The sequence below is a fragment of the Gopherus flavomarginatus genome, chromosome 9, assembly GCF_025201925.1.
Source record: "Gopherus flavomarginatus isolate rGopFla2 chromosome 9, rGopFla2.mat.asm, whole genome shotgun sequence".
Lineage (NCBI taxonomy): Eukaryota > Metazoa > Chordata > Testudines > Testudinidae > Gopherus > Gopherus flavomarginatus.
The window spans coordinates 89,082,569-89,110,432 of record NC_066625.1 but is presented as its reverse complement, the minus strand read 5'-3'; the positions used below and the strand labels follow the sequence as shown (position 1 = coordinate 89,110,432).

At 43.4% G+C, this 27,864-nt stretch overlaps 1 protein-coding gene across 5 annotated transcripts; it reads left to right on the top strand.

The window, feature by feature from the left end:
* Window positions 1-516: 516 nt before the first annotated feature.
* Window positions 517-26,986, top strand: ANP32A (acidic nuclear phosphoprotein 32 family member A). Of its 5 annotated transcripts, none has more exons than XM_050967609.1 (7): window positions 518-732; window positions 20,057-20,206; window positions 20,362-20,484; window positions 22,386-22,584; window positions 24,157-24,254; window positions 25,377-25,437; window positions 25,645-26,986. In XM_050967609.1, the coding sequence occupies exons 1-7, from the start codon at window positions 679-681 to the stop codon at window positions 25,698-25,700; spliced, it is 741 nt and encodes a 246-aa protein (XP_050823566.1). In that variant the 5' UTR covers window positions 518-678; the 3' UTR covers window positions 25,701-26,986. The 5 variants fall into 5 exon arrangements, with proteins under 5 accessions (XP_050823569.1, XP_050823566.1, XP_050823564.1 ...); XM_050967607.1 differs by having other exon boundaries at window positions 519-732; window positions 25,642-26,986; XM_050967611.1 differs by lacking the exon at window positions 518-732 and adding an exon at window positions 2,959-2,991 and having other exon boundaries at window positions 25,642-26,986.
* Window positions 26,987-27,864: the final 878 nt, after the last annotated feature.

Sequence of the window (27,864 nt, the reverse complement as noted above, 5' to 3'; positions counted from 1 at the left end):
ACTCCCCCAAACCCCGTCCCCCCCACACGTGCCCTAACCGCAGAACCCACAGCCCCCCCTCCTGACCCCAGAACCCCCCAGCCCTCGGCCCCGCGCGCCGTTGTCCCTCAGCCGCCCACCCCTTCCAAGCGCCTCCCCACAGCCCCCTCCCCCGGCGGCCCGCGCGCCATTTCCCTCCCCACCGCCCGCCGCGCCCCAGGGCCCCGCGCCGCGCCCCTCCCCCTCTGGCCCCACTCCGCGCCTCCCGCCCCACAGCACCTCCCCCAGGCCCGGGGGGAGAGCGCTGCGCACCCGTCCCCACCATGGAGCCGCCGCCGCCGCTCCTTCCCCATCAGCCACCAGCACCGAGTGATCCTTCGCTCCGACTCGGGCTGTCCCCTGGCCGGCTCCGCCGCTCCCCTATTGGCTCCCGCCGCCCCTTGCCCGCCCCATTGGCTCCGGCGGCCAGCTTCGGCGTCGCGGTTGGCCGATCCAGGTGTCAATCACAGCGGAACCCCCGAGAGTGCCCGCCTCCGCTGTTATCAGGTTAGTGTTAGCCGCGGTGCTGGGGCTCGGGATTCCAAGCGGAGCTGGTTGAGCCCTCAAAGTCCCTCACCGCGCTGGCTTTGGGGGGGTCTCCACTGGTGTCAATACAAAAGAGGAGCTGAGCAAAGCGAGGGACTCCTGCTAACCAGGGACATGGACATGAAGAAAAGGATCCACTTAGAGCTGCGGAACAGGACGCCCTCAGATGTAAGCAATGCAAAAAAAATCCATCCCACATTTTGGGGGGTGCATTAAAATTATTACAAAATTTAGGGGTGCCGTTGTAATAGGTAACGCCCGTGCCAGCTGCTGCTGAAGCCGCTGTTGCCCTTGAGGTGCCTACCGGTGTGTGTATGTGTCTGTGCACACAATTTGGGGTGCCCAAAGGCGCACGCGTTGTGGTCTAGGGGAAAACTATAAGCTGCTCCTGAGTCTGCTGGTGTGAAATGCATTAGAGGGGCTTGCAGTGCATTAAATGAAAATAAGTTGGTGGTTCTCTCTGGCTGGTTTAGTTTGCAAATATTTGCACTGGGTGTTGGGCAGGGAGGGACTGTGAGTGAGTTGAAAATGGTTTAGTTTAAAGTGCGTCTTCATTTCTTTGCAGTGATCAGGCAAGAGAGACTGGGGAGCCATATTTGTAACTTTGTAGTCCTCATGAACGCGCCCTTTCTCTCTCTCTCCCCCTCTCCAGATGCTGAGAAGACAAAAAATAGGATTTTAAAACAAATGTTCACGGGTTTTAAAAATCTGATCCAGCTGACAGTATCGCAAGCTTTTCATAAAAAAAAAAGAAGCCAAAATAAATCCACTCTCCACCCCCTCTCCATCCACACACACAAAAAGACTGGATGTTTTTTTTTTCCTTGGGGCTGGACTTAGGTTGTTGTTCAGCGTCTGACTGAATAAACGAGAACAAGAAAGTTTGTCAGGACAAACATAGTCCATGGCTGGTTCGGTACAAATTATGCAAACACGAGAAAACCTAGTTACCTCTCCTCGTTTTTCTGTTTGTCTCCTACTGATCCTGCAGCGATTGCAACAGAAAGGCGAGAGGGGTGGGGGAAACCCAACTTGGGAAGACCCCTAACCTCTTGCCAGATGCACCCAAGGAGAAATTAAGGTTGCCTCTGTGTTTGTGCGTGTTAGATCTCCTGTGACGGGAATTTGGTGTTTTGTGCTGCGCAAAGGTGACCGGTCTCGTCTCTCCTATGTAATCATCGGTGTATGGGATCGTTGCAAGCGCCTTTTCCCAGCCTGGGCGTCTTGGGAACTTTAGTGTAACGCACGGAGTAAATAGCCAGTCTCTGGGGGGAACCCTCCCCCCAAAAAATGATCCCCCCCAATCTGGCCAAGGATTTTTTAGGAGCCAAGGCAGAAGAGGTAATTACATAATGGCTTAAATACTAACATAGTTTGATATTTGGGGGGAAGGGGAGGTGTTCCTCCCTCATACAGACTTCTAGGCTGCTTTGGTTGGAAGGCGCTGGGCGTAGATAGGACCGAATGAAGACATACCTCTCCAGAAATCAAAAAGTGTACGTCTCCGGGGGAGGGGGGAAACTGCCCCCACGGTTTCCTATCGCTAGTAAAATGTCTGACGGACAGAGCTGGGCAGATTTACGTAACCTTCTTTTTAAACTTAAAAAAGTATTGGGGATGCAACATGAGGAGGGTGTTTCCGTTGTATTGAGCTGGCTAGTGGGTCAGACACCTTGCCTTGAGCAGCAACACCTATTAATAAAAAGGGGGGTGGGTGTGTGTGCAGGTTGCTGCATGAGCGGGGCTGCCAGTGCTCCCTTGTGTTGCACTGTGTGTGTGTGTGTGTGTGTATGTGCCAGCTAGCTCAGCACACGAGGGCTTCTTGTTTGTGAGAGCTGTGCAAAGGGGACAAAGAGCAAACGGAGGAGCTTCCTAATGAGGGGCCTCCGTCCCTACATCTCTGCCGGGGAGATGAAATATTCCTCCCTCCTTCCCTCCCTCCACCCCATGAAATCATTCCCAACTTTGTATCCTCGCGTTGGCAGCACCACAGTAAACCTGAAGTAGGACAAGACGCCATGTTTTTTTCCATCGAGCTGCAAAGGAGAAAAAGGCTGGGGTATGAAACCAAGGCGATTTATTCTTTAGGGTCCGTGCGAATACAATAAAGGAGGGAATTCTTAAAGCCACCATAGTTTGCTAACTGCATCATTCCCTGTTTGTTACATTCTGGAGGGAGTGTGTGTGGGGGGGGGGGGGGGAGTTGCTTTAAATGTTAGTATTTGTAACAAACTATAAAATGAGACGCTTATATAGATCTGCAGTTTCCTAATAATGGTGACTATTTGGTGAGGGGGGAGAGAAAAGTTTAATGTTTCGTTACAGGGCAGGTCGTGGATGTAGAATCATAACGATTAAGCGGCTGAAGCAGTGAGGGCGCATTCAGGGCTCGCTCTGTGTGTGTGTAACATGACTGCCAGCATTCAAGTCTGCCATTTTGTCACTGTTGTTGTCACTGAGTGGGGGGGGGAGGGGAGGAGGATGTTTTTTAAAGAAGATTAAAATCTTTTAGCGCGATTCCCAGCAAGGTACCAACGGTCTATTCCAACCGAATAACTGCTGCAGAGTGGCTGATGTGGCGGGGGTCTTCAGGGAGGGAGGCCGGGTGTGTGTGTGTGGGGGGGTGTCTGCCTGCAGAGGGGAGAATCCCAGTGCTTGTTTGTTCCCCTGCAAAGGCGTCTCTTGGCAGCGTGGAGGAGCCTGTATCTTTAAATGGAGCGTTGGGAGCTCGGAATGGAACGTTGGGTTCGCGAGCGTTCTGCGGCGCGGTGACTAACGTTCGGAGGAGACTGGAAAGTCAGGAGCACCTGGCTGCGTCTCCCCTTTCCACCCGCCCTCAGCGCGGGCATTAGTGCCCGTTTGTTCTTCGTTGTCCAAATCCCGGTAGTTGTGGCGTCCCCGGAGCTGGAAGAAGCAAGCAGACCTAGAAGGTCGTTTGCATAGTGGTTTTTGGTGATGGCTTTAAAATGCCTGCAGCAGCTTCCGAAGGGAGGGGAGCGCATTATTGATGAGTTGGGAATATGCCTTCTTCCTGGGCAGGGCCCTGCGGGAAGGTAGGTCTCGGTTTTTTCACGGGTTTTGTAGCAGTAACAGCGAGCGCCGCTTGAGGCTTTTCTGCACTTTTCTTCACGCTCCCGGTTTTTAACAAGGGTTAACTATAAAGATTTTCTCCAGACTGCTAAGTGGGACGTTTTAGAAACAATAGTTTTTTAAACCAAATTTTGGTTTCCTTTTCTCTCTGTGCTTTTGATTTAGTGGAGAGTAACATTAATAAGCCTTTGATTGGGACAATGTTGCATCTGAAGAAGTGGGTTTTTTACCCACCAAAGCTTATGCCCAAATAAATCTGTTAGTCTCTAAGGTGCCACCAGACTCCTTGTTTTTGCACTTGATTTCGCACAGAGATTTCGTGGTTAAAGAAACCCTGCCAGTCATATAATGTTAGTTATCTAACATGTTACTTTGTCACCTGTTTAAAGTCTTTTGACTGAGAATAAACTCATGTAGCAAATGCTATAGTTAAAATTGTTCTAAATTTCATTATGCATATTTATTTTAAAGATAACTAGGGGGAATAATGCTTGTGAGCACTGCTGTTTTACCAACCAAATCCAAAGGCACCCATTAGACTGTGACTAGTTCATGTGCATATACGTCCTCATGTCATGGAGAAATCAAGTGTACAATTTGGGGCCTGCCACTTTTCAAAAAACCCTTTGAAATCAAATTGAGTGAACCTGTGCTTTTGGGCACTAGATAAAGTGGCAACTAAATTTTAAAAGTGATTATTGCTTGAGCCCGTCCACTACTTCATGTAGATTGTGTGTGTTTCAATATAGACAGAACAATTACATTAAATTTGATATTGTATTAGTCTGTGAGCTCTTGTTTACATAGGTAAAGATGATGCAGTATCTTCAGTAACTCTCTGGCAGGTTAATGGTTTCCAGTACATATTTGCACTATAATCCATATTTTACCAGTATCTGGTCATATTGTTCCATTGGGATTATTATTACACCTCTACCCCGATATAACACTGTCCTCAGGAGCCAAAAAATCTTACTGTGTTATAGGTGAAACTATGTTATAGCGAACTTGCTTTGATCTGCCGGAGTGCACAGCTCGTTCCCCCCCGCCCCAGCACTGCTTTACACGTTATATCTGAATTCATGTTCTATCGGGGTAGAGGTGTTTTTTTTTTTTTTAAATACCATTAAAAGAAATATACTCTGAAAAATTGGCCTTCACTTTGCAAAACCAAAGTAGATTTAACTGAAGCTTTTGAGCCATTTGTGCCTTGGTATTGCAGCCCATTGGTATTTAGCTTACATCAGCCCGTTGCCAGGGTTGAGATTTTGCAAATCAAGGGGAGTAGTGAAGCATTATATCAGAATTTCGTGGATTTATGTTAATATTCTGTTGGCTGTAGAGACATGTAGTATAATTCTTGTTTGGAATACTGCTTAATACTGTGTAACAGAGCTGGTTACTTTGAGATTTTAAATCTTATATTCTGTAGGTTTAGTATACATATTAATAAAAATATATAATGCAAATGTATTAAATATGGTGGAATGCATAGGAGCCTCATCCCCTCCCTTTTTTTGTTTGTTTAACATAGAATTTAATATTAATGAAAGGTGCCAAATGGATAGTACCTGAAATTATATTATTCTATGTATTGTACAGTCTGTGGTTATGCAGCTTTTCCTACTGGAATTTTCTCCTTTTCTTCTGTATCCACTGTATTTAATATTGAAAAAGTAGTTCATATGCGATACACACACACATCTAAGCTTATCTTACTTACGATAGTCGTTTTCTGGTGTAAACACCTGTCCACTTGGAATTACAACAGATTATTTCACACAGGTTATTAGAGAGCCATCAGATGGCAATGTAACTACTGAACTACATAGAAGAAGCTTTTGTGGGCACTCTTGTTTATTTGTATTGTAGATGGCCTAATTCAGTAGCTAAATACAAAGGCTGTAAAGCAGATTATCAGTTTAATGTTCTGTCTGGCTATGCAACACAGATCTTGCATGTGTGTTTGAAATTGTGCTAAAATGTCTTTTTTTTATGCTTCAGAGATATGTTGTTGATTACTTTAGTCCAAAGACTTAATGCTTGTTCGAAACGGGACACTATTCACTTGAAATTTAGTCAATTAAAATAAATGTTGAAGGTTAGTTCAGTTTTTTCACATGCTTCTGATTCCCCTGCCGAAAACTTCTGTTTAGTTTTATTTATGTCTGTTCTCTTCTGTTGTGTGGAAAACCTACACAAACAAAAGGGAAAACAGTGAAAGTGACTACTTATAAAGTCCTATGAAATACAGACGGTAAACTAAAATATAACTTTCCCCTCTAGTCCTTTATGGTTACTATGTTAATTGCAATAATAGTAAATGGCTTAAATTGGTGTCTCTTTAAAGATTTGCATTCTTGTAAAAGCAATCCAAGTTAGTGTCTTCATTTAAATTTTCTCTTTCTTGTGCTTAATAAAAAATGAAAGGTATTCTAACTATTTTATGCAGCTACTAGTAGCCTCTCTGAATTTGTGACCTGCTGGTATTCTGCGAAGTTCTCAAAAGTTTATATTGGGGCTATATATCTCTGCATCTGTACTGCTGGATCCCCAGAAGGGGTGTTCTAGTAAAGTGAATAAATTGTTCGTGTTGGAACAACTGATATTGGAAACAGGTAGGTATGAAGGAAACATAGTGAGGCAAATATGTACCTCATTTGATCTAGAATCCTGGATGAGAATGAACATGCACAGGTACAGAATTTGTGTGTGCGATTCATAGTGAGCGGTCTAGACATTTTTTTTTTTTTCCTTTTTAAACTTGACCAGGTTGTAAGCATGTGAAGGGATCTATGTACGTACAAGATAAAAACTTGCTGCCTAGCTTTCTAATCTGTCCATAGTGTTGCCATAACCTGATGGATTTTCTAGGTTTTTATTGTGTGGCTTAATCCTGACATTTCACCATCAACTGTTCAGAATTCCCCTGTGGCTATCAGTATCTCAAATGCAGTCATACTTATGTAAGGTGTAGGATGATTCATGTGTGTGCAGAACAAGAAAACATCAACTTGAAAAATGGTTCTCTTGATAAAGTTATCAGAACAAAAATAGTGCACTTTAGTTAACAAGACTCCATATAATGGTATAAAGAATTGCATTATGTCACATGAAGAAATAATTATTGGGGAAAAAAAGACACCAGAAGCTGAAAAAAAGACACGCAGCGGGAAGAACAGCTCATTAGTATGGACTCTTGAGGGCCTATGTGATATGATTGACTTGAGCCTGAATCTGATAACTTGTCCTACAGCCAGATCTGCACACAGAGAATCTTGGAAATCAATGAGCAGAATCTGTTGTCTGCTGCGCTGCCCTACTTGTGGACCAAGATGTGCCAATATTTAGAGCTTAACCATATGGACCTTCAAAATGCAACATTAGAGGTAATAGTTCAGGACCTACAGTACACTATTCTTCCCCTCTTCATTCATCTTGAATTCCTAAGGACTGTGTCTATAAATACGTACATCTTTAAAGGTATTGAATTTGTAGCATAAAGGATGATGGCCGCCTTTTTAAAAACCGATATTCTGTATGTAGTGCACCTCAGTTAGGAATAATCATAGACATGGATGAGATTTACTAATTCCACCTCTTTGGATAAGTAAGTACATTTCTAATGGAACCGTATAGGCCGGAGAAAGGTAAGAATTGGGCCCATAAAAATGTAACTACTTACGTTTCAAGTGTGAACCACTTTTTCAAATGATTTAAACAATGTAAAGCTTTAGATATGAGTGGTGCTATGAACTCAACTGGCTTCCCAGTCAGAATCTCTGGGATGGGAAAAAGCATGTTTGGAATTCCATGTGAACGGACTGGGAGGTAACAGAGCTGGCATAACTTGACGCTAACATTGAGACTTTTCTTGCTGTGGCAGGTCTCAGTAGAGTGGGGGATAAAGACCTTGGCCAGGTAAAATGAAATATCTGGAGTCAGGTATGGTTGCTCACTAATGAGAACAGTTAGCAGTTACTCTCTGCTGATGGGCCTAGCTGGAGTTGCTGGTTGTTACTTGACTATAACTTGTTATTATTGTAACATATAAACCATTTCCATTTTCTTCCTCTGCCATCCTTTCACCCTACCATTCTTCAAACAACATTTTTAAACTCGTATTTTCTGCCTCTTGCCTAACTCACTAACCTTGTTTTTCTTTCTTTCCTGCTAGATTTTTCCCTCAACTATAGGCTTCATTTCCTGCATGCTTCTCTTTAAATATATTGTGTTTTCTTCTCTCTCTCTTTTTTTTTTTAAATTAATAACTCTTTGGGCTCAATCTTGCAGCCCTTATCTACATGAGTAGTCTGAGAGAAATCTAAACAAGGTTCAGGATTTGGACCTACTATCAGTCTTCATGTCTTTACTTCGACCTGTGCAACAAGAGTCACAAGGCAGACTCATTATTGGAGCATTAATTTTTCAGTCAGACTGGCCTATCAGGCACTTCCAAGTATTAAAAAGGTTGGAAACAGCACTAGATTTACTGGGACACTTCACTTGCATGGTACTCAGTACCTACAACTTTTCAGACAAGATATTGATTTAATATTGGTGATTAATATGCTAACATTTTTAGGAAACTTTTCTTTGACTTAAGGCAGGAAATAAATTTCATGCCAAGTTTGAGAGTAGCAGATATGATTGCTCCAGTACTGAATGACCACAGAATGTGTACAGCAATCTAGCTAAATGTTAACTTGTAATTAAACTATTTTAAAATAAGCTATGATGTGCACAAGGTATTTGAATGTGTGTTTACTGTGTGACGCTGAGGTCATTTAATAATGTCTAGCTTTTCTCTAGCATTTTCCACTGGTAGATCTCAAAATGCTTTACAAAGGAGGCAAGCATCATTATCCCTATCTTACAGATAGGAGAGGTGACTTTCCCAAGGTCACTCAGCAGGCCATCGGCAGAGCCAGAGATAGAAAGAAGGTCTCCTGTGGCCCAGTCAATGCTCTATCCACTAGGACATCCTGCGTCCAGGAAATAGAGATGGAAGCAAACCTAACCTCAAAGTGGCGCAAAAAAAAAAAAAGGGGGACGGGGCATTTGTTTTGAAAGTCAAGTAATTTAATCACTTCCCTATCACTGTTTAGGCCTGGCCCCCTCAAACAAAGTGTGTTCAGACCTCAGTGGTTCAGAAACTAAATTAGCAATCAGTATTCCCCAAAAGAGCCACAGTCCTGTGAACTCATTGTTTCATTTATATATTATATGTATCATTTTCACAGCAACATGACTGACCAAGTATTCGACAATTGGTTAATAACATAGTAAAAGCTTCCTGATTGGTTAATAATTTAGATTAATAATTAAGTCACACAGTTTTAATATCATGTGCTGCAAAGAGCTGCAGGAGAGGGATTAAAGAGCCATATGCCTATATGCCCTCGAATAAAGGGGCTTGCTACATTTTTATCAGTATTCTTTGACTTATTGACTAGCATGGTGCATATTCTTGTGTATATACAGGTAGTTACTGAGATGTTTCTATTGGAAGCATGCTCTCATGTGACATGATTCTTAAAAATATATGCAAGTTTTACTAAAGTCATAGATCTTTTTTTTTCCTAGAAGTTTTGGATTGGAGGTGCTATGTAGTTAATCTATGCAATTTTGATTATGGGGTGTATACCATTGGCTTTCTTCCTCCCTCCCCTTTCCTATTTCATTTGAAACTTCAGCCTTTCTGATAACTCCACTATAGGAACTTAGTTCTAACATCTTGTCTTTGACTCTCTTTGTATATGTTGGTTTCTGGGCTGACGATGACATACTGTACAGAATGTTATAGAGTGGAAATTTACTGATAATGGACCAGAGTGATGGCACAGCCTTTAACCCAGTTCAAGTGGCTAGTGGCGAATTATTTCCCCTATGTATAGGAACAGTTTGGTAGAGTTGATCGAGTGGCTCTTCCTCCACACACTCTGCTGGCCCCCGTGCATTGGGTGTGGCCAGGGAAGAGTGGGCCTTGCCAGGATGCCCCTGCAGGCTGTTTGCAGGCCATAGAAAATGGTAACCCTGTGACTCCTGCACCTGCTGACTAGTCATTCAATCTGAATCCTTAACTCACTTTCTATGGGCCCTCCTTCTGTATTCACAGTGAATAATTCAAAAACGAAATGCTAGGCTGGTTAAGATTTGGGATAATTATTTAGAGCTAAGGTGTTGGTGTATTGTATTTTTATTTTATTTGATCTAGTAACTGAAACTGCTTTTTCTTACTAATGAACTCATAATGCTCAAATATTTCATTGTGGCTAAACGTTATGGTATTAATATAAAAAAACTTAAGTGCACTAGAAGGTACTATTGGGGTCCTTGTGCACACACACGTACTCACAACTTGAGTGAAGTGAGCAGAGAACTATGCCAACATGATACGAAACTGAGTGAGCTCTTCAAATATGCACATGCTGAAATTGTTGGTTGTAGTAGTTTGGGATTAAGTAAACAGTACAGGGAGCTTCCAAGCAAAAGGATGTGTAGATGTTAACATATTGAAGTTTGATGGGGCTGCACCATTCAAAGACCATCCCAGATAGAAGCTTTTAAAGTCCAGTGTTGTGTTCCATATGCCATTTGTGCAAAGATTCAGAATTCCAATTCAATGAATACAGGTGCCAAGTGAATAAAATAACTTGAGATGTGAATGGGTCATTTTTATTTCCAGTGTTGTCTGTGATTTCATTTGTTCAGCATTCATGAATTTGGCAGCACCAAAAGTCCATATATTAAATCAATCCTAGTGTGGTGGTGATCTCCATCTTGGATAGGGTTTGAACCTGCCTTTTTAAAGGGCACCTTTTGAAGTCAGTAGGACATTAACTATAGTGAAGATGTCTTTGGGACGTTCTCTCGGTCCATACACAGTTTCCATAATGTGGTAACTGAATGCCTCCCAAAGTTCTATTTCAGGGGTAGGCATCCTGTGGCATGTGTGCCAAGGGCAGCACGCGAGCTGATTTTCAGTGGCACTCACACTACCCTGGTCCTGGCCACCTGTCCGGGGGTCTCTGCGTTTTAATTTAATTTTAAATGAAGCTTCTTAAACATTTTAAAAACCTTATTTACTTTACATACAACAATAGTTTAGTTATATATTATAGACTTATAGAAAGAGACCTTCTAAAAACATTAATATATTACTGGCACGCAAAACCTTAAATTAGACTGAATAAATGAAGACTCGGCACAGCACTTGTGAAAGGTTGCCAACCCCCGTTCTAAAGTATATACATTAGGCCCATTCAGAGTGTCCCCTCTTACTAAGACCAGGAGTCACTGCCTCAGCTGCTAGATGTCCTGTTCATCACTCAGGATGGGAGGGGTATGTGCTGTGTGGTTTCCCAGAAGGGAAGTGTCCCATCCTGATATGTTGCGTTCTCTGCGTTTGTGTTGCATAACATTGACCAGGCTCCATGCTGGGTAAGTGGCACTCCTACTGCCAATTTTCTTAATCGTTTGTTTAAAACGCTTATGATATTTGCTGATAAGTAGGTGAGTGAAACCAGTTTGTTTCATCTTGTCAAAGGCCTGGTGGTTGACATATAAACATTACTAGTTTTATCCTGACTCAGATAAAAACCAAATCTTTAGTAACATGCTCATGTTTGGGGGGGGTGGAGGGAGCGTGTGTGTGGTGGGGGGAGTGGTTATATTTAAAAAGTCTGTGTTTTGGGGGAGGTTCCAAGTATCAGAACCCTTCCTGTATCTGTTGAAATGTAGGTTAGAAAAATTTCAGATTTAGTCCAGCCTAGGCTGTCTCCTTTGAGACACAGAGCAGTGCTAACGGAGTAACTGAGGATTACCCCATTATAGGGGAATCCCTAGTGGCATAACGCCAGCAGACTCTATGCCAGGCAACCTATTCTCCCCCCACCCCTACTCTCTCCATGTAGGTGGAATGCCAGAGATGGGAGAGGAACATGGCCAGAGTATGCTGAGCTCTGGCAATCCTGGTATGGCAGAACAGTCCCTAGGAGGTGTGTCCTAGTTGGCATATATTCTAATAGGCCAATAGCTATTTTAACTTGACCTGGGGGCCACACAGGGTCCTGGCTGCCCCCAGCGGTATATAAAGGTGGTATAATGTGCCTCTGCCACCTCTCCTTGGGTGTGCCAAGCAGAGAGCTAATGCACCTCTGAGGATCCACCTCTGAATGCCCAGTATTTTCCAAATGGCATGTATGCTGCTCACAGTTACTGATTAAAAGAGAAAACAACCTTTCCAGACCTCGCTTGGTTTCATTTTGGTTGCTGGTTTAGAGCAGGAAATGCAGGGGTTTGCATAATTGCACCAAGAGTTTGCAAAGCTTCACAGCAGCTGCAGCTTTAGTGCAACCCGTCTAATAGGCTGAGCACTCAAGCTTGTCCTGATGCCACATTCCAGATAGTATCTGAAGTGAACATCCATAAGAATTTAATCCTTTCTGCCAGGGTGTGGCAAAAGTAACTTTGAGGGAGAAGATCGTCTTGTAAACACTGAGAAAGTAAAGCTCTTCACCAATCCCTTTTTTTTTTTTTTCTTTCTCCTGATTTTTCTGTGAAGTGCCCATGATGGGCTGTCCTACTTTCATTACACTTACGGACCGTTTCACAGGATTCACCCTTCCCCAACCCACCAAAACTGTCAATGTGGAGTGTATTGTGTCCTTCTCGTGGAATATGTTAAAGGATCATCGCTCTTGCTTGTGATGACAGATTGTGCCAGAGTACAGTTTACTGCAGCTGAGGTGAACAAACTGGGAGGTTTCTGCCAGAGGATCCCCAGCCCACAGGATCACTGATCTGGAATTAAGTGCTGGAGATAGAAAAATCTGATCTGACAGCCTTAAAGGGGGGGTGTCCATCATTAATTATGAGTGACGCAGGGGCAGGACTTCCTGCCCAGCCCGAAAGCTCAGAGGGATGTGCTCCCGCATTTGGGGGAGAAACAGTTTCTGCAGATGTATCTAAAGAACTGAGCAGGCTCCCATTTGTCACAGACCTTTTCCCCTCTCCTCATGGATGGAGAGAAGGAGCACCTGGCACTGAGTTGAGGCAGTGGGGGACAGGAAGGGACATATGCAATTGCTAATTCCAGTAGATCAGACACTGGCCAAGAGCTTTGTGGTACCTACCGAGTGAGTGTGCTCCCCTTGCTCTTTGAGTAGCGTGGCCATGTGGAATGGTGGCCGTTTTCTGTCCCAAGGGAGCCAAATATACAGGATGGGATTTACGTGTGTGATGCCCTGATAATCTACGAGGTCCCTACCTCCAATGTCAGTGGAGTGGTGTGGCTGAATTTGATCCTTGGCTTTCTTCTAGTAAACTTGCTATTTAACCTGTTTAAAAACGGATCCTTAACGGTGTGGTTTTTGTAATATCATTGATGTCGCTTTTCTAGTCTTGATGATCTGTCATGGATTACAGTTCAGGGATTTAATCACTGGCAGTGCCTAGTTGCCTTTGAAACATAGCTCGGTGCTTGCAGGAGTGAAACTGTAGGCTCTTTGGAGCAGTAACTTTGTAGTTACTAATACGTAGACTTAATGTAAAAAACCCACCATCTCATAAACCCATTGGAAAATACTGATGTACATGTCTGTATTCTATAGAATGTGTGTAAATCAGTATGACAAAGTATATTCGTTTTTCAGAAAAGTAAACTGACTTGTGTTAGGGTCTCTGTCGCCTATGCAGAAAAGCAAGCAAGGAGAAAAATCGTGCCAGGTAAACTGTGCAGAGAATGTATAATGAAAGTTGAGTATGAGTGTCCCCATGAAATACAGTGCCTGTGTGCATACAGCGGGCTGTCGTTAACTGAGAAATGAGCATCAGTGCAAACCAGGGGTGCATTAAGAATGCCGCATAAGCAGTGACGAATACAGCTTAATACAGTATCTGTATGAGAGGTTTCAGAGTAGCAGCTGTGTTAATCTGTATCCGCAAAAAGAACAGGAGTACTTGTGGCACCTTAGAGACTAACAAATTTATTTGAGCATAAGCTTTCGTGGGCTACAGCCCACTTCTTCGGATGCATGGAATGGAACATATATTGAGGAGATTTATATACACATACAGAGAGCATGAAAAGGTGGGAGTTGTCTTAACAACTCTGAGGGCAATTAAGTAAGAAAAAACTTCTGAAGTGATCAAGATAGCCCAGTACAGACAGTTTGATAAGAAGTGTGAGAATACTTACAAGGGGAGATAGTCAGTGTTTGTAATGGCTCAGCCATTCCCAGTTCTTATTCAAACCTAAGTTGATTGTATCTAGTTTGCATATCAATTCCAGCTCAGCAGTATCTGTATGAGAAAACTCTGGATTCTGTTGGTTATCAAACATGGAGTACTGCAAGGGGTGATGTAATCAAAGGCACGGAGAGATACAGGACACACTGTAATCCATAGTTAGGCATGCAAAGTGGACAGACATCAAAGTGATGTCAATCTGGAAGAGTCTGCCAACACCAGAGATAGAAACTGGAGCGGCCACCGAAATAAGTAAGGAGTCAGGTGAGGAGGGAGCAGTGACCTATTTATGGTTCTTGGAACACCACACAAAAGCAAGCCTTGACACTAGCAAACCACAGAATAACACACAAGCAGCAGTGTGTGTACCACCAGGAAGCACCTGGCACAGCAGGTGGCAGTTTGGCGGGCCACAGAGTGAAAGAATGGGGAAACGGAACACCCAGAGCAGACCTCTGGGACATAGAGACGAGATGGAGCCTCAGAACCAGTTAGGGCTCTGCATACCATGACCAGATACGCACACAGTCCCAACCATGCAGCAGTCATTGTCCCACCCCCCCCAAATGCACCACGTTGCATTGCAGGCAGAGGCTTTAACAATCCACACCATAGATCCCAATGAACCAATCTATCTGTCTGCCTCTCCACTGGGCTTATTGCATGTTCCTTTGCTGCAGTTCAGGTGTGTGACCCATCTGCTCTGGCAGTTGAGTGGCCATATGACGCTGGCTCATGGACAGAAACCCTCTTCGATATAGAGATGGTGAAGGATAGTGTTCTCTTTGGTGGTTACAGCTGCCTGCAGCGTGCTGTTCTTGCATTGTTTCCCAGAACACATCAACTATTTTTGGGCAGAGAGCATGTGGCATGCTTGCTTTTCTGTGCGGTGCATGGGCTGAGTGCTGGTGGTATGCCGCCTTGCTATATTGCAGTTATGGGACACTTAGGAGAGGGGAAATGTGATCTCTTAGAACAATATTGCACATCACAACTTGTACCTTTCCTTCTGTCTAGATTCTTGTGGAGCCCACTGCCACCAGTAGTTTGCTTTGCTTGTGCATCATGCAGTGAACAGAACAGTTGGAGTCTAGAAGACTTTGAGCACTAGGGGTCTCCCATCCTTTTACACAGCCATGTAAAAATGATTTCTGGAAACTTACTTCCATAGTCTAGCTCAGGAGGTCTCACAAGAAAATTTCTGGTGGCCTCAGACTGTGGCCACCAACTCTTCCTGGTGGCTGCTGACAGGTTTTTCCTAAAATAATTAACTTTTAGGAAAAACATATGCACATATACATGTTCAAATCATTATAATTTATGTACATTTTTATTGGAGACTCAAAAATAATGTACAGTTTTCTGTATTCATTACTGGACCTAAACAGAATAGAAACAAATAATGTGCTTTGCATGTTCTTGTCTCTGTTTTGTTGTTGTTGCTTTTTTTTCTGTTTCTGTGAAAAGTGATATTTGTATGTTTAACACTGCTTACTCCCCCCGCCCCCCAGTTACTGCCCAGGAGGATGTGGCTGCACAAAAAGCCCTTGGTAGCCACATTTTGAGAAACGCTGGGTAGCTTTGTACCTCTCATAAGTGATAGTGTCTTCCTTAGCTTGACTGAACTGCTGGGCTCCAGTAAGACAGCATTGGTTCAAATAAGATACGGCAGACTCTCACGCTCTTAATTCATAATGGTTAGAGCCCATTCATCACCTTCTGACGTTTATAATGAGCCCTGTAAAGAGGGTTAGGGTCTGAGTGGTGAATACTACATCCATCCAGAAATGCTTATCTGCTGTTTTATTGGAGTGAAACAAAAGGGGAGAAGTCCTGTGTGTGAAAACAAAGAGCTCAGCGACACACAGAGCATGTTCAGTGGGAAATATGGTAGGCGCGCTCTGTCTGAGACCAGTTTCCACAAAACCACTCAGATTAGAAAATAATCCAGTGCAAAAAGACTGCAAATCTCCATCATGCCTGTAGATTGATAGTCTAGTCAGATACTTTTAATGGGAGTGGGGTCTTATTTGCCCTTCCATGAACCTTCTCAGTAAACCTGCCTTTTGTCACTGTATATAAATATCTATACAGGTCAAATCTTACACCCTGCCCTAGTCCACATGTAACACCCATGAGCCTGGGGGGAAGGGCGTATGCAGTGCCCAACACCTTGGGGCTCCAATAGTGATAGTCTTTTTTTTGGTCTAGTTGGGCAATAGGATATGCTAGACATGTGTGTCTTCCCAAACGGCCTCTTGAGGATGAGAGGTCACTGTCAGAACTCCTCAGCTGTGTGGACTCTTAGGGCTTGGCTACACTCAAAACTCCAAAACGCTGCCGCGGGAGTGCTCCCAGCGCTGCAGGTACTCCACCTCCCCGTGGGGATTAGCTTGCAGCGCTGGGAGCCATGCTCCCAGCGCTGGGGCACTGTTTTCACTGGCACTTTACAGCGCTGTAACTTGCTGCGCTCAAGGAGGTGTTTTTTCACACCCCTGAGAGAGAAAGTTGCAGCGCTGTAAAGTGCCGGTGTAGCCAAGGCCTTAACAAAAAGGGATCAGCCCTAGAGAAGGGAAAGATAAAAGGAGAGGCAAAGTAAGAGAGAAAGGAATGGAAAGGGGAAGACAGGGGGAAGTATACGTGGGCAGGAGGAGGGTAAACGAACATGGAGTAAACACCTGTGGGAAAATTTGCAGGCTGGTTGCGTCAGCTGCTGTGTGTAAGAGTGCAGATGAAAAACTAATGCAAAATTAAGTTTATGCACTGAAAAGAAAATGAAGCCAGGAAGTTCAGTGTATGGTGTCATGCAGCCATGTTACCGTGGTCCCATTGTACACCTGTGGTATTTTCTATTCCTGTTTGTTTGTGGTGAAGCCAGCCCTGCTGTGGGATCCTTCACTTCTGAATTTCAGAATGATTTTTAACTTTCCCACCGTAATGTTGCACTAACAAAATTCGTTGAATGAAATTTCTCTCACAGAGAAAAGGACCAAGATCCCCAACTAAGCCAGAGGCAGGCCGGCTCCTCTGCTGCCATTTTTGATGTGTCCTTCCTCCCTTATCCCCTCCCTTCACTGCTGAGGGAAGAGACTCTAGAGTCCCCCCCCCCCCCCCCCTTGCTCAGCTTCAGACTTAAACACCATTTTCCCTTTAAGTGGGTTGCAGGCCAGATCTTACCCCTAACCTTGGTGCCAGCTCTTGGAGCTGTGGGCACTCTCTCTCTGCCTGGACTCTCACCTTGGAGTGCAAGGCTGTGTCATCCCTGTCACGCCCTGCAGTTTAATAGCCTTCCGATAACTGGATCCAAATGGACCTCATGGAGAGTCTTTACTCCTGGTGGGCTTTGCAGTGGTGAAGCCTGAGGCTGCAGTCTACAAACAGTTCAGGGGAGATGGGCTCGCTCACCCAGCTGAGGGGGGGATGGGAAAAGGAGCCCCATGCTCAGCACATTACACCTTTCCTTTGCTCTCGGGATAGGAGAGATTCCTTTTAAAGGTGGATTCCAAAACCACTTAGTGCCCGGTGGGTGGGCAGGCTGCAGGGGATAAATGGGGCAGGCGAAGGCCCTCTGACCTGCTCAGCAAGGACATGATCCAATAAAGGGAAAATCGAGGGGTATGAATGTAAGAGTTTCTTGATTGGGTTTGAGTAAGAAGAGGCGTTTGAAAAGTGTGTGCATTTGTGAACTAAACGTAGAAACTTATTTAGTTTAGGACAAGTGGTGAAGATTTGTAAGATTTGTTTGAAACTGCAGGAGGAACTAGGTAGGCTGGAAGGATGTAGCTACTCAGATTTGAATTTGAACCAGTCACTGGGGTGAATTCTTTTTAAAAGTGCTTATGTGATTATTTGTAAATGAGCACAGTTGACTACAACCTCCTGTTTTTTACTTCTCATCTGCAAGTTAGCACGTCAAACCGTTCAGAGTCTGTACTGACCAGTACCCTAGACTTGTGTTGGAGCAGAGCTTCCATCACTGCTTTATGCGGAAGTCTGGTTGTTTGGGGAGTTTTCTACCCCTGGATTGGTCTCATCCAGGTACTAACCAGGCTCCACCTGGTATCTTGAAGCATTGCGGCAAAAGGATCTGCCTTTTGAATACTTCTGGGTTTGTTTGTTGCTCCTGCCTTAATTTAAAAAAAAATTAAAGTGGTATATAGGAAATAATACATAAAACTTAATAGAGTCTTCTGGTCTGTGTGTGGATTCTTCTGCAAAACTTGTACAAGGACACTTGCTTATCATTCTTCTGGGGAAGATATTGGGAAAAGAAACCTGGAAATTGCATTTCCTGTTGAAAATCTGATTATGTGCATCACTTGTCAACCTATACCATCTCGGATCTCCCTTCACCTGCATGGAGCCCCATTGAATTCAGCATATGGATTTCATTTGCAAGAATGTCGACTAAGTGATTCAACATAAAAATGGAGTTAAATATCTAGTAAAGCTGTTTGATGCCCCCATCAAATCACATCACATTGACTTGAATCTCCTGCTATGGGATTACTGCAATAGCCATTTAAAAAAAAAGAAACATTTGCATATTAACTGCCTCATGTATGCAAAGGAAGGTTTCCTCATCTTGCTAACTCTGTGGTTCTTGCAAACTCTCTTGGGTTCTATCCCCTTTGCTTTTAAAACAAAAGATTCTCCAGATTTCTCAGGCTCTGTGTCACAGTAGGGGGACCTGACTATTTCTGAGTTTTGGAACATTGCTCTGCCTCCAGCCTTTCCCCCACCCTGAGTGTCAATGGTCTGTGGTACTCCTTGACAAAGTATATCATGCAGGGCTCTGTAATGCAGTCATAGGGGTGTATTCGTCTCTGTGCGGGAGGACTTGCCTGTTGATAGGGGAGTATTTGCACTCTTTATTCTGGCAAAATGGGGGAGGATTTACTGTAGATTCCTAACTGTAGTGGGTCACTGCTCATGCTGTGTATCCTGCTCATGTTTCTACCAGCGATGTACTAAGTGTGGTAGGACTGCATGAGGATTTTGGTTAAAAATGAACTGTTTTTATTCTTTAATCACTGTGGTGGGGCTTTTTCATCTTAAAGGGCTGCATCCTTTCTTGAGCATTGAGCTGTGTCATTTGAAGGTGGCACCTTCCTAAGGTCTGATTATCAGCAAGGAGCTCCCATACAGTAATTTATCCCAGCTTTTGCTGAATGGGGCAGGGTCAACCACATGGGCAAATCCTGCATCCTCCTTTTCCTCTCCCCTCCTCTGTTCTCCTCCATGCCCGCTCTTTCTCTACAGTATGGGGTAAGGGGAGGGTGAGACAGAAGGGACAGGATTCATACATGCTCAGGGGAGCGCAGGAGGAGAATCAGGCTATATCTAGTACCCCTTCCCGTTCCAGAAACATCTGAAGCCTGCCTTGTAAACTCTTCAAGAAAACCCACCCCACGGGGAAAACCTCGCCTTAGAACTCTGAAGCCCGCAGAATACTGAGAGAGACACTTCCGAGAGTACGTAGTGGAGTTAGGATTACAAGTGCCATGGAAAGTCAGGCGCTCCCTAAAATGTAAGCTGTCCATAGTATTAGTCAGCCTGTTTCACTTCTCAGAAAATATCTCTGCAGCCAGCAGTCTAAAATTAAAGTTTACTTCTTTGGATAGCTTGTTTATAATAAATTGAGAGAATTTTTTAATGTGGAAAATGGTATTTTAAATGACTGATGTATTGCATTGACAGGCAAGAAGTTATCAGAGCTGTAGGCTCCTTTTAATGAAGTCTCGAATATTCCAAGCTATTGTTAAAATGTCTTTAGCAGTTACTTTGATGAACAGTTGTTAGGAACTACTAGTAAGTCATGTAAACTAGCTTTAATGCAATAGAACTGGTTCTAAGCCAGTTGCAGAATGCCATCTATGTTCAGGTTGGCTTCATTTGTCTTTCTCTAATAATCGTGTTTGAGAGATGTAGCTAAAATTCATCGTGAGATGTTAAGCATTGTAAACAACGCTGCATGGCAGAAGCTGGAAATAACCATTATCCGGCACAGTTGCAAAGTAGAACAACAAACTGTGGTATTCGGTTTAAATTTTTTTTATTGTGCTTTGCTTGTGAATTAACTGTTTAAACATTTATATGTATCTGACTGTAGGATGAACATTTTAACACATTTGAATTTTGTCTTTTCCAGGTTAAAGAACTCGTTCTTGACAACTGTAGGTCAAATGAAGGCAAAATTGAAGGACTCACAGATGAGTTTGAAGAGCTGGAATTCTTAAGTACAATCAACGTAGGCCTAAGCTCAGTTGCAAACTTACCAAAGTTAAACAAACTTAAGAAGGTAAATAAAGAAGTGCCACATGTTATATTTCTCTAATTTTTTTCTTGCAATATATTAAGTGCGAAATAGACGTTCACATAAGAACTTCCTCTAACCAGCTCAGTTGCGTTTGTTTTAAAATCTTTTTAATTTTTATTTCTTTGTCTGACTTCTAGCTCGAACTAAGTGATAACAGAATCTCAGGAGGACTGGAAGTATTGGCAGAAAAGTGTCCAAACCTCACACATCTAAACCTAAGCGGCAACAAAATAAAAGATCTCAGTACAATAGAACCTCTGGTGAGTTAATGTGTCAGCAGAAAGTGCTTTAAGTGTAGTTAAAACCCCTAGATCTGTATGTGACCACAGGTCCCTTACAAGCTGACACCTCAAATAGAACGCGAGGTTGTCCACATCTAACTGAGGCAGACTGTAATATATTGCTTGTGTGTCTTGATAACACCTCCCTCTAGTGGCCAGTGCTCATCAGATAGTCAGTACACATCCACAGAGTCAGGTGTGGCGGAGGCAGAAGGGGCGGAGAATGGGTGTGGCTTAGGGGGAATTTGTAGTGGGATACGGAGTCCTTAGTCCTGAAGCTGATAGTGCAAGTCTAGTGCAGACAGTTGCAATCGAAAGTTGCTCTGTGGTGGCTGTTCACTGGGCTACTCCATGAGTTGTGTTGGTGGGCTCAGTCCAGTTTCTGGTGGGCATTTGGTGACATCACAGTCCTCTTCCCTCCCCATTTGTGTTTGATACTAATTAGCACACCTGTTGTGTAAAGAAAACCCAAGAACTGGAAGAGCCAAGGTTACCATTGCTACGTTCTCTGCTCCAGAATTGATACTGTCAAGAAATGGCTGAGATTGGATGGAGGGGGATGTACACACAGGTGGCTCACTGTACTCCGCTTGTCCTGAGACGAGAGGAGGGGCTGCAGTCTCCAGGACTGCCCATCTGGAATTAATCAAGAGCCCTGAGACTTACAGTAAGGGTGTCCTCACATTAACCGGGCACCTGTCAATGTCCCACTTCTGCTCTGGAAGTGTGAAAGACAGCTGCCAGTCATTTCTGTATACTTTAAAGTGTGAACAGTCTGACTCTTCAGGGTAGCTCATCAGGAGAGAAGAACTACGACATTTTTTTATTTTACAGTATTTGGTGCCATGGACCTTGTCCCTCAGCCTCACTCCACCACCGGACAAAGTTCTGCTAACAGGTCCCTGGTTTGGAAACCTGTGGGCCATTCCCGACTCTTCCATTTTCTACCCCTGTTCATGGCTGGCTTCTACTAACAGAAGCACCTAGTCCCCTGAGCTGTCCCGTTGGCACAGCTGGTGCACAGCCCTGGCAGCATGATCTCATAACTACCCCCTCTTTTCCTGTTGGACCCCTTTAAATCTCTTCTTTTCATGACATCTCAACCACTGGGTTAAAAGTGGATCAGATTACAGTTTCAGAACACAGCCTGGTGCCCTTCGCTTCTTGCCCGATAGTACCGTTGTGCTTAGGAATTAAGGGCTATGGGCAGGCTTTATCACCTTTTTACCTTCACTCTTTTTACCCCGTTAATATCTTTCCATGAAAATCTCATGTTCCTGAGGCTTCTCCTATGTCACGGGATCCATCGCTAGCTATACACGACAGGCAGGGTGGCCATGAGCCTCTGCCACCTGCTTGCAATCTCAGGGCTCTAAACTAATAAACTTTCACACAATTTCATAGGAGACCATTGCTCTACAGCCTTCAGACTAAGCTCTTAAAGGGAAACCTTTCAGAGCATCCAAGGCAAACCCTTAAGCCACCACACTTCTCTTTTATTGTGTTTAGTTTATAAGTGCCATTGCTTCCTTTTCCCACCTAAAAATTCTGTGCAGCTGAACATAAGCTGAAACCCCACCCCCCTGGTTTTCGTCTGGCTGTTGGTGGTTATGTAGGCACTGGCCCCTGTGTGACGTTAGGTCAGACACTTTACCTTGTTCTATGCCTCAGTTTCCCATTTGTAACACGGCAGTATTGATACAGAGCTTTGTAAAGTGCTTTGAGATCTGTGAACAAAGAGTACTGATTTAAAACACTCCATTTTATCCTCAGAAGTTACGTGCCGCGATATGTACCTTTTGGGTGTTAACTGGCTGCCCTTCCGTTTTTAAAGTCCTCCCAAGACAGGTCTCTGATGGAGACTCCATTTTTACTTACAGAAAAAGTTAGAAAACTTGAAGAGTTTAGATCTTTTCAATTGCGAGGTAACCAACTTGAACGACTACAGAGAAAATGTGTTCAAGCTCCTCCCACAGCTCACATATCTTGACGGTTATGACCGAGATGACAAAGAAGCCCCCGATTCCGATGCAGAGGGCTATGTGGAGGGCCTCGATGATGAAGAGGAGGATGAAGATGGTATGTTACTAGCTCCATTTAGCATATTTAGATTATAGCCAACTGATGTGCATGCTCCTTTCTTCTCCAAAAGCAACCCATTCACCTGACCTGCTGGTGAGAGAAGGGTTCTCCCGTCCCCTGGCTTACGTATGTACGTGGGGCTCCTCCCTAGACTTAGGAGAAGCTAGACGTGGGTAGCCCAGGCAGGGCCTAAAAGAGACGCACACCCTTAGCTTCAGTCAGAGCGTGCTGCGAGGTCTGGCCAGGAGAGAGAATGAGACAAGCACAAGGGCAGTGAATGGGGAAAGCGACAGAAGGGAGAAACTTTTAAAAGAAACTGAAAGGACATGCGTCTTGCTCTCCATCTTCCAAGCCTCGTACAGTTAGGAGGTAACAAGGCATTTTCCCCATTTCCAGTTGAGAAAGCTGTGGCAGGGAAGGAATGAAAAGTGCAGGGACAGAAGCAAAGCACACGTAGCTATTAAAGATTGATAGGACAGACCCTCGTAAAGGGGGAGGGGAAGGGAGACTGAGAATGGAAGATAGCAGCCGGATTAGGGGACAGTGAGTGAGGCTGAAGTGTTGGTAAATAGGGAAGTGTGAGATTGAATTATCAGTAACAAAGTAAACAAGGGCTGAGATAGATCAAAGGAGCAGAGAAGGCACATGCTGACGTTTGCTTGGGGCCAGCGCTGTCAGAGGCACTGCAGAAGCAGGGAGTAACTTTATGAATGTTAGGAAAACTAACATGCCAGTTCTCTTGGGGTATATTGTGCCATTCTGCTTCACCTCGACAGCCTGCGTTCAGAGGCATCTGGCTTACCAGTTGGAGCAATGTCAGGCCGAGTTTTGGGAGTTTGCTGGACTCTTCAAACCAAGCTGAAAAGCAAAGCACACAGAATAGCTGGACTTGCACTTTCTCCTCGAGTGCAGAATTTGTTGTGTTGTGTTGTAAACACTGTAGCACTGCCTGGCAGAAGAGTGCACTGACAGAACAAGGCAGAGGGTTCAGTGCGGACAAAAATCTCTCTTGAGCACAGTATAAATGCAGACCTGAGTGAAAATGCTTGAACTTTCTTCTCAAAAATCCATACAAGTCACTGGATTATGTCCCCCTTCACATTGCTCTTGCAGCCTAGCGAGGATTGAGCAGTCTCTGGGGGAACTTCCCCATCACCGGGGACTGGACAGGGTGGCTATATGCAACTCTTTCCCTCCCCTTCCTCCCTGTGACCACCAGGTGTTCTGCTCATTCCATGATGCTGGGAAGCCCACTGCCAGTAGTAGGAAGCTGCTATCAAATAGAGCAGCCCCTTGTCTGCTCTGACTTATGCCCGGGCCACCCGTGTTCCCCCAGCAGCTCAGGATCTGGGAGGCACACAGGTGGCTTTAAGCCACCATTGCACCACTCTGTGCAGGATTCATTCTGGCCTTGTACCTGGAAAAAGGCAACAAGCTAGATTCTGCCTTCAAGCAGTACTTGTGTGTGCCTTTTACATCAGTGGGAAGGCAGGATTTGGCTGGTAATGTTTGAAAACTAAGCTTACTGTAGACAGTTAACTGAGTTGATAGTCTTGCTTGCTTGTGTAGAAGAGGAGTATGATGAAGATGCTCAAGTAGTAGAAGATGAAGAGGATGATGAGGAGGAGGAGGAAGGAGAAGAGGAGGATGTGAGCGGGGAAGAGGAGGTAAGGATTCGTGGCAGGGGGAACATCTGTGTCAGGTCTGAATACCTGCATAGAAACGTAAACCACATCACAACCTTTGTTTTTAAGTGCACACTTTTTTTTTTTTTCCTTCATTTAAGATGCAATGAAAATAAATGCGGACAGGTTTTGAAGAGCATCTGCCTGTGAGCTAGCTGCTATCTAGTGACCAGTGATAAATCATTCAGCTTTTTGGGATCATGTTGAAAACAGATGTAACTTTCAGCAGCTCTGTCGTTAACATTCCCAAAGCTAGCCACTTTTCTCACGCACAGCCTATTAAAAGCTGGAGTCGAAGTCTCTGAACAATTGAGAGAAAGAACCTATGTCTCAAAAAGCAGATGCTTAAAGGAAAACTGAGCCCAGACTTTTGCACAATGATACTGATTTAAATAAGATTTCAGTCACGATGTTTGAGAATCAGGTTGGCCTGAAAGTAGAAAACAGTACTGTTGGCTTCAGACTCGGGGTGGGAGTGTTTGTCAATGGTCTTTATCTAAAAATAAAAAAGGTGCCAATTTTTATAGTACAGAGATTCTTCCCTAAGTCTAACCTCAGAGAGGTTGAATGGGTAAAATGGAAAGCAGAATTCAGTGTGTGGTTCCAACAACTGACTACTCTTCCCCCTGCCTTGCCCCCTTCTCTCTCTCTCACACACACAGCTTTCCCTCCTTCTGTTAAAGTAGTAACAGAAGTGGTGAGGTCCTGTGTTTAAGTGTGTAACTTTGGAATGCTTAGAACTAAGCTTAGTGCTTTGTTTCTACAAATGAGCCCTGATCTCATTGAAATTAGTGGAAATTTTGCCATTGATTTCACTGAACAAGACTTAAATTTTTGTGTTTACATATCAGTGTGGCTTTTAAAACCATGTAGTGAGAAGATGGGTTTCTTCTTTGAGATTGAGAGGAGGCCGAATGGCTACTCTTGAGTTCTGCTTTGAAGAGTGGGCCAGAATCCAGTGTAGGAAGGTATTTTAGGGAATAAATTTGCACACTTATGTGGGGGGAAGACACCTTTCAAGGGATTTGCTCAATTTCAAGATACCATTGAAGGTTGTTGATTGGGAAAGATATTGAACAAAACTCTTTGTTAATCTTTCTGTAGGAAGATGAAGAAGGTTATAATGATGGTGAAGTAGATGATGATGATGAAGAAGAAGAAATTGGTATGGCAATACTACAAACTTTAGTACAGAACAAAAGTAGTAACGTACTGTTTTTAAAAGCAGAACTGTATCTGAATATATATTGCTGTGGTACTAAGCCAGTTCCTAATGTAGCCGTTTGTGTGAATTGTTTGTTTTTACGATCATGCTAGGATAGTACACCAAGGTGCACACCTAACCCAGTCCATGTTTATTTTTCAGAAGAAGAAAAGGGGCAGAAGAGAAAACGAGAACCCGAAGACGAGGGTGATGAAGATGATTAAACTGAATAACCTGTTTTGAAAGTTTCCTATTGTGATTTGACTGTTTTTACCCTGTATTCTCCTCTCCCCTCCTCCCCCCCAACTTATTTTTTTTTCTGATTGTAATGTTGCTGTGGGAATGAGAGGGAAAAGTGTTTTGGGTGGGCGAGGGAAAATACTATTTTTACTGCCACTCCTACTTTTCATTTTTTAAATTTTTTTTGTCCCTTTTAGTTCCTGACTGTAAATGCAATAGTAAGTATAAACCAAGTGGCAATTTGTTTCTTATTATTGGAGTGGATAGTTTGACATCTTAAACTTAAGATCACTAGAGGATATCCAAAGTAGGCATACAGTCTGTTGAGACAGCTAAATATCTCTGGTTGTTGGGATTTACCATCTCTGCCAGTCACTGAACATATTGTAAGCATTTTTTCGGGGGGGATGCTGCAGATCTAGGCAAAGCATCCAGTCCACAGCAACAGGAGTGAGAATGGCATATTGATAAAGTGATTTCTTTGTTGCCTGTTTGTGAATGACTGCCATTTTCAGCCAATGCTTTCCCTGCTTCTGTAGGTAACTCTTATTTTGCTGTCTGTAAATAGTGACCAAATGTGTTCTTTTTGTTTTTCCTTTTGTTGAATTCCTTTGGATCTAGTTTATGGGGTGACTACTTTGCAATCCCCCTCTGTGTGTTGTGTTTTGGGGGGTTTTCTTTTTTTTTTTTCCTTTTTGTTTGTTTGGGTTTTTTTGGCCTGGGGTACAGCCAATACACTGAAAATGGCAGGCATTTAAATATATATATAAATATATATAAAAAAGTGTTCCTAATTCCTGAGTTACTAGTGAAATTAATTTGAAAATTGTAATAAAAAATGTTTCAACCCTTTTAAATAAGGTGTGTACTATTTTGGTCTGTAATATATAACGACACTTAGTCAATTTGAAGTGATGAGAAACGACTTCCACTTGTGCTATATACTTTGAAAATTTTTACAAACCTAAATACAGGAGACAGTACAGCATGTAGTGTAGAAGGTTTCTTTTCATACACTCAAGCACGAAATACTAATACAAAATTGTATTTTCTTACCTAGTGGAAGTCAGTAAAATGACTGAAAATACCTAGTGAATGTACAGTTTTACTTTCATATCCCTCTTTAAAATAGCTTTAGAAGTGACTTGTATTTCCTAGTCAATATTTCATCTGTATAAATACATTTGCAAGTTTTTTTCCCAGAAGAGCCAAACTTTTGAGTTTTATGTCTGTTTGTCATTGATGAATTTCAATAAATCTTTTTATACAATTTTTTTTGTGGCTTATTTGAGTAAAATGGGCCACTGGGAATGAACTGCATACCTTTAACGATATCATTCTGTTGAATTCCCTGGTATTTTTAGTAGTTGCTTCATAAGTTTTCTTCTATAAAATTGCTCTAAGCCATGGTTGGGTGAAAGCAAGGGGATATTTTCGCTTTAATGCAAATGATGGTATGCTAGCTTTATTTCAGAATTTGTTTATTTTTAAGTTGCCAATAAGGTGACTCTTACATTTTTAGCATGTTAATTCTTCCTATCAGTGATCTGACCTAGCCATATTAATCCAAGTCCAACAGAGAGAGCCTTTGGCTTTCTTCTGATTGTTTTAGTTACCAGGGCTCTACATGTCAGTTGCTAGGCCAATCTATTCAGCAACGTTGGTGTGGTTTTTGCTTGCTAATGAATGAGATGACGGTTCCTAGAGGTCATCTTTTTGTTTTTCACTGACGATCCAAAGCAAAATCTCCTGGTTTTCCTCTGTTGGGAAGGGGTTCTGTTCCATAGATGCATGGCATACAATGTTCATAAAAGGGATAAGCACAGAAGAGCACACGCACCCTAGTCACCTTTTAAGAATGTGCCAGTTGCTTTACATAAACTGCATATTTGCAGTAGGCAACTGCACTATTTGCAGCACTTGTTTTTAAGATGTTTCTTAAAGATTCCTCCAACCAGAGCAGTTGTTAGAAGGTCTAATTAACAAAACACCAGACACCTCCGGAGCCTTATCTCCACTACAGCTGCTGTCTCTAAAACCAGATCAGGACAGACAATCGGTGGGGATACTTGTGTCAAGTTCCCTAGCGTAGATATGGCCTTACACCAGTAAAACAGAATTTGGTCTGTTAACTTTACATCACTCTTC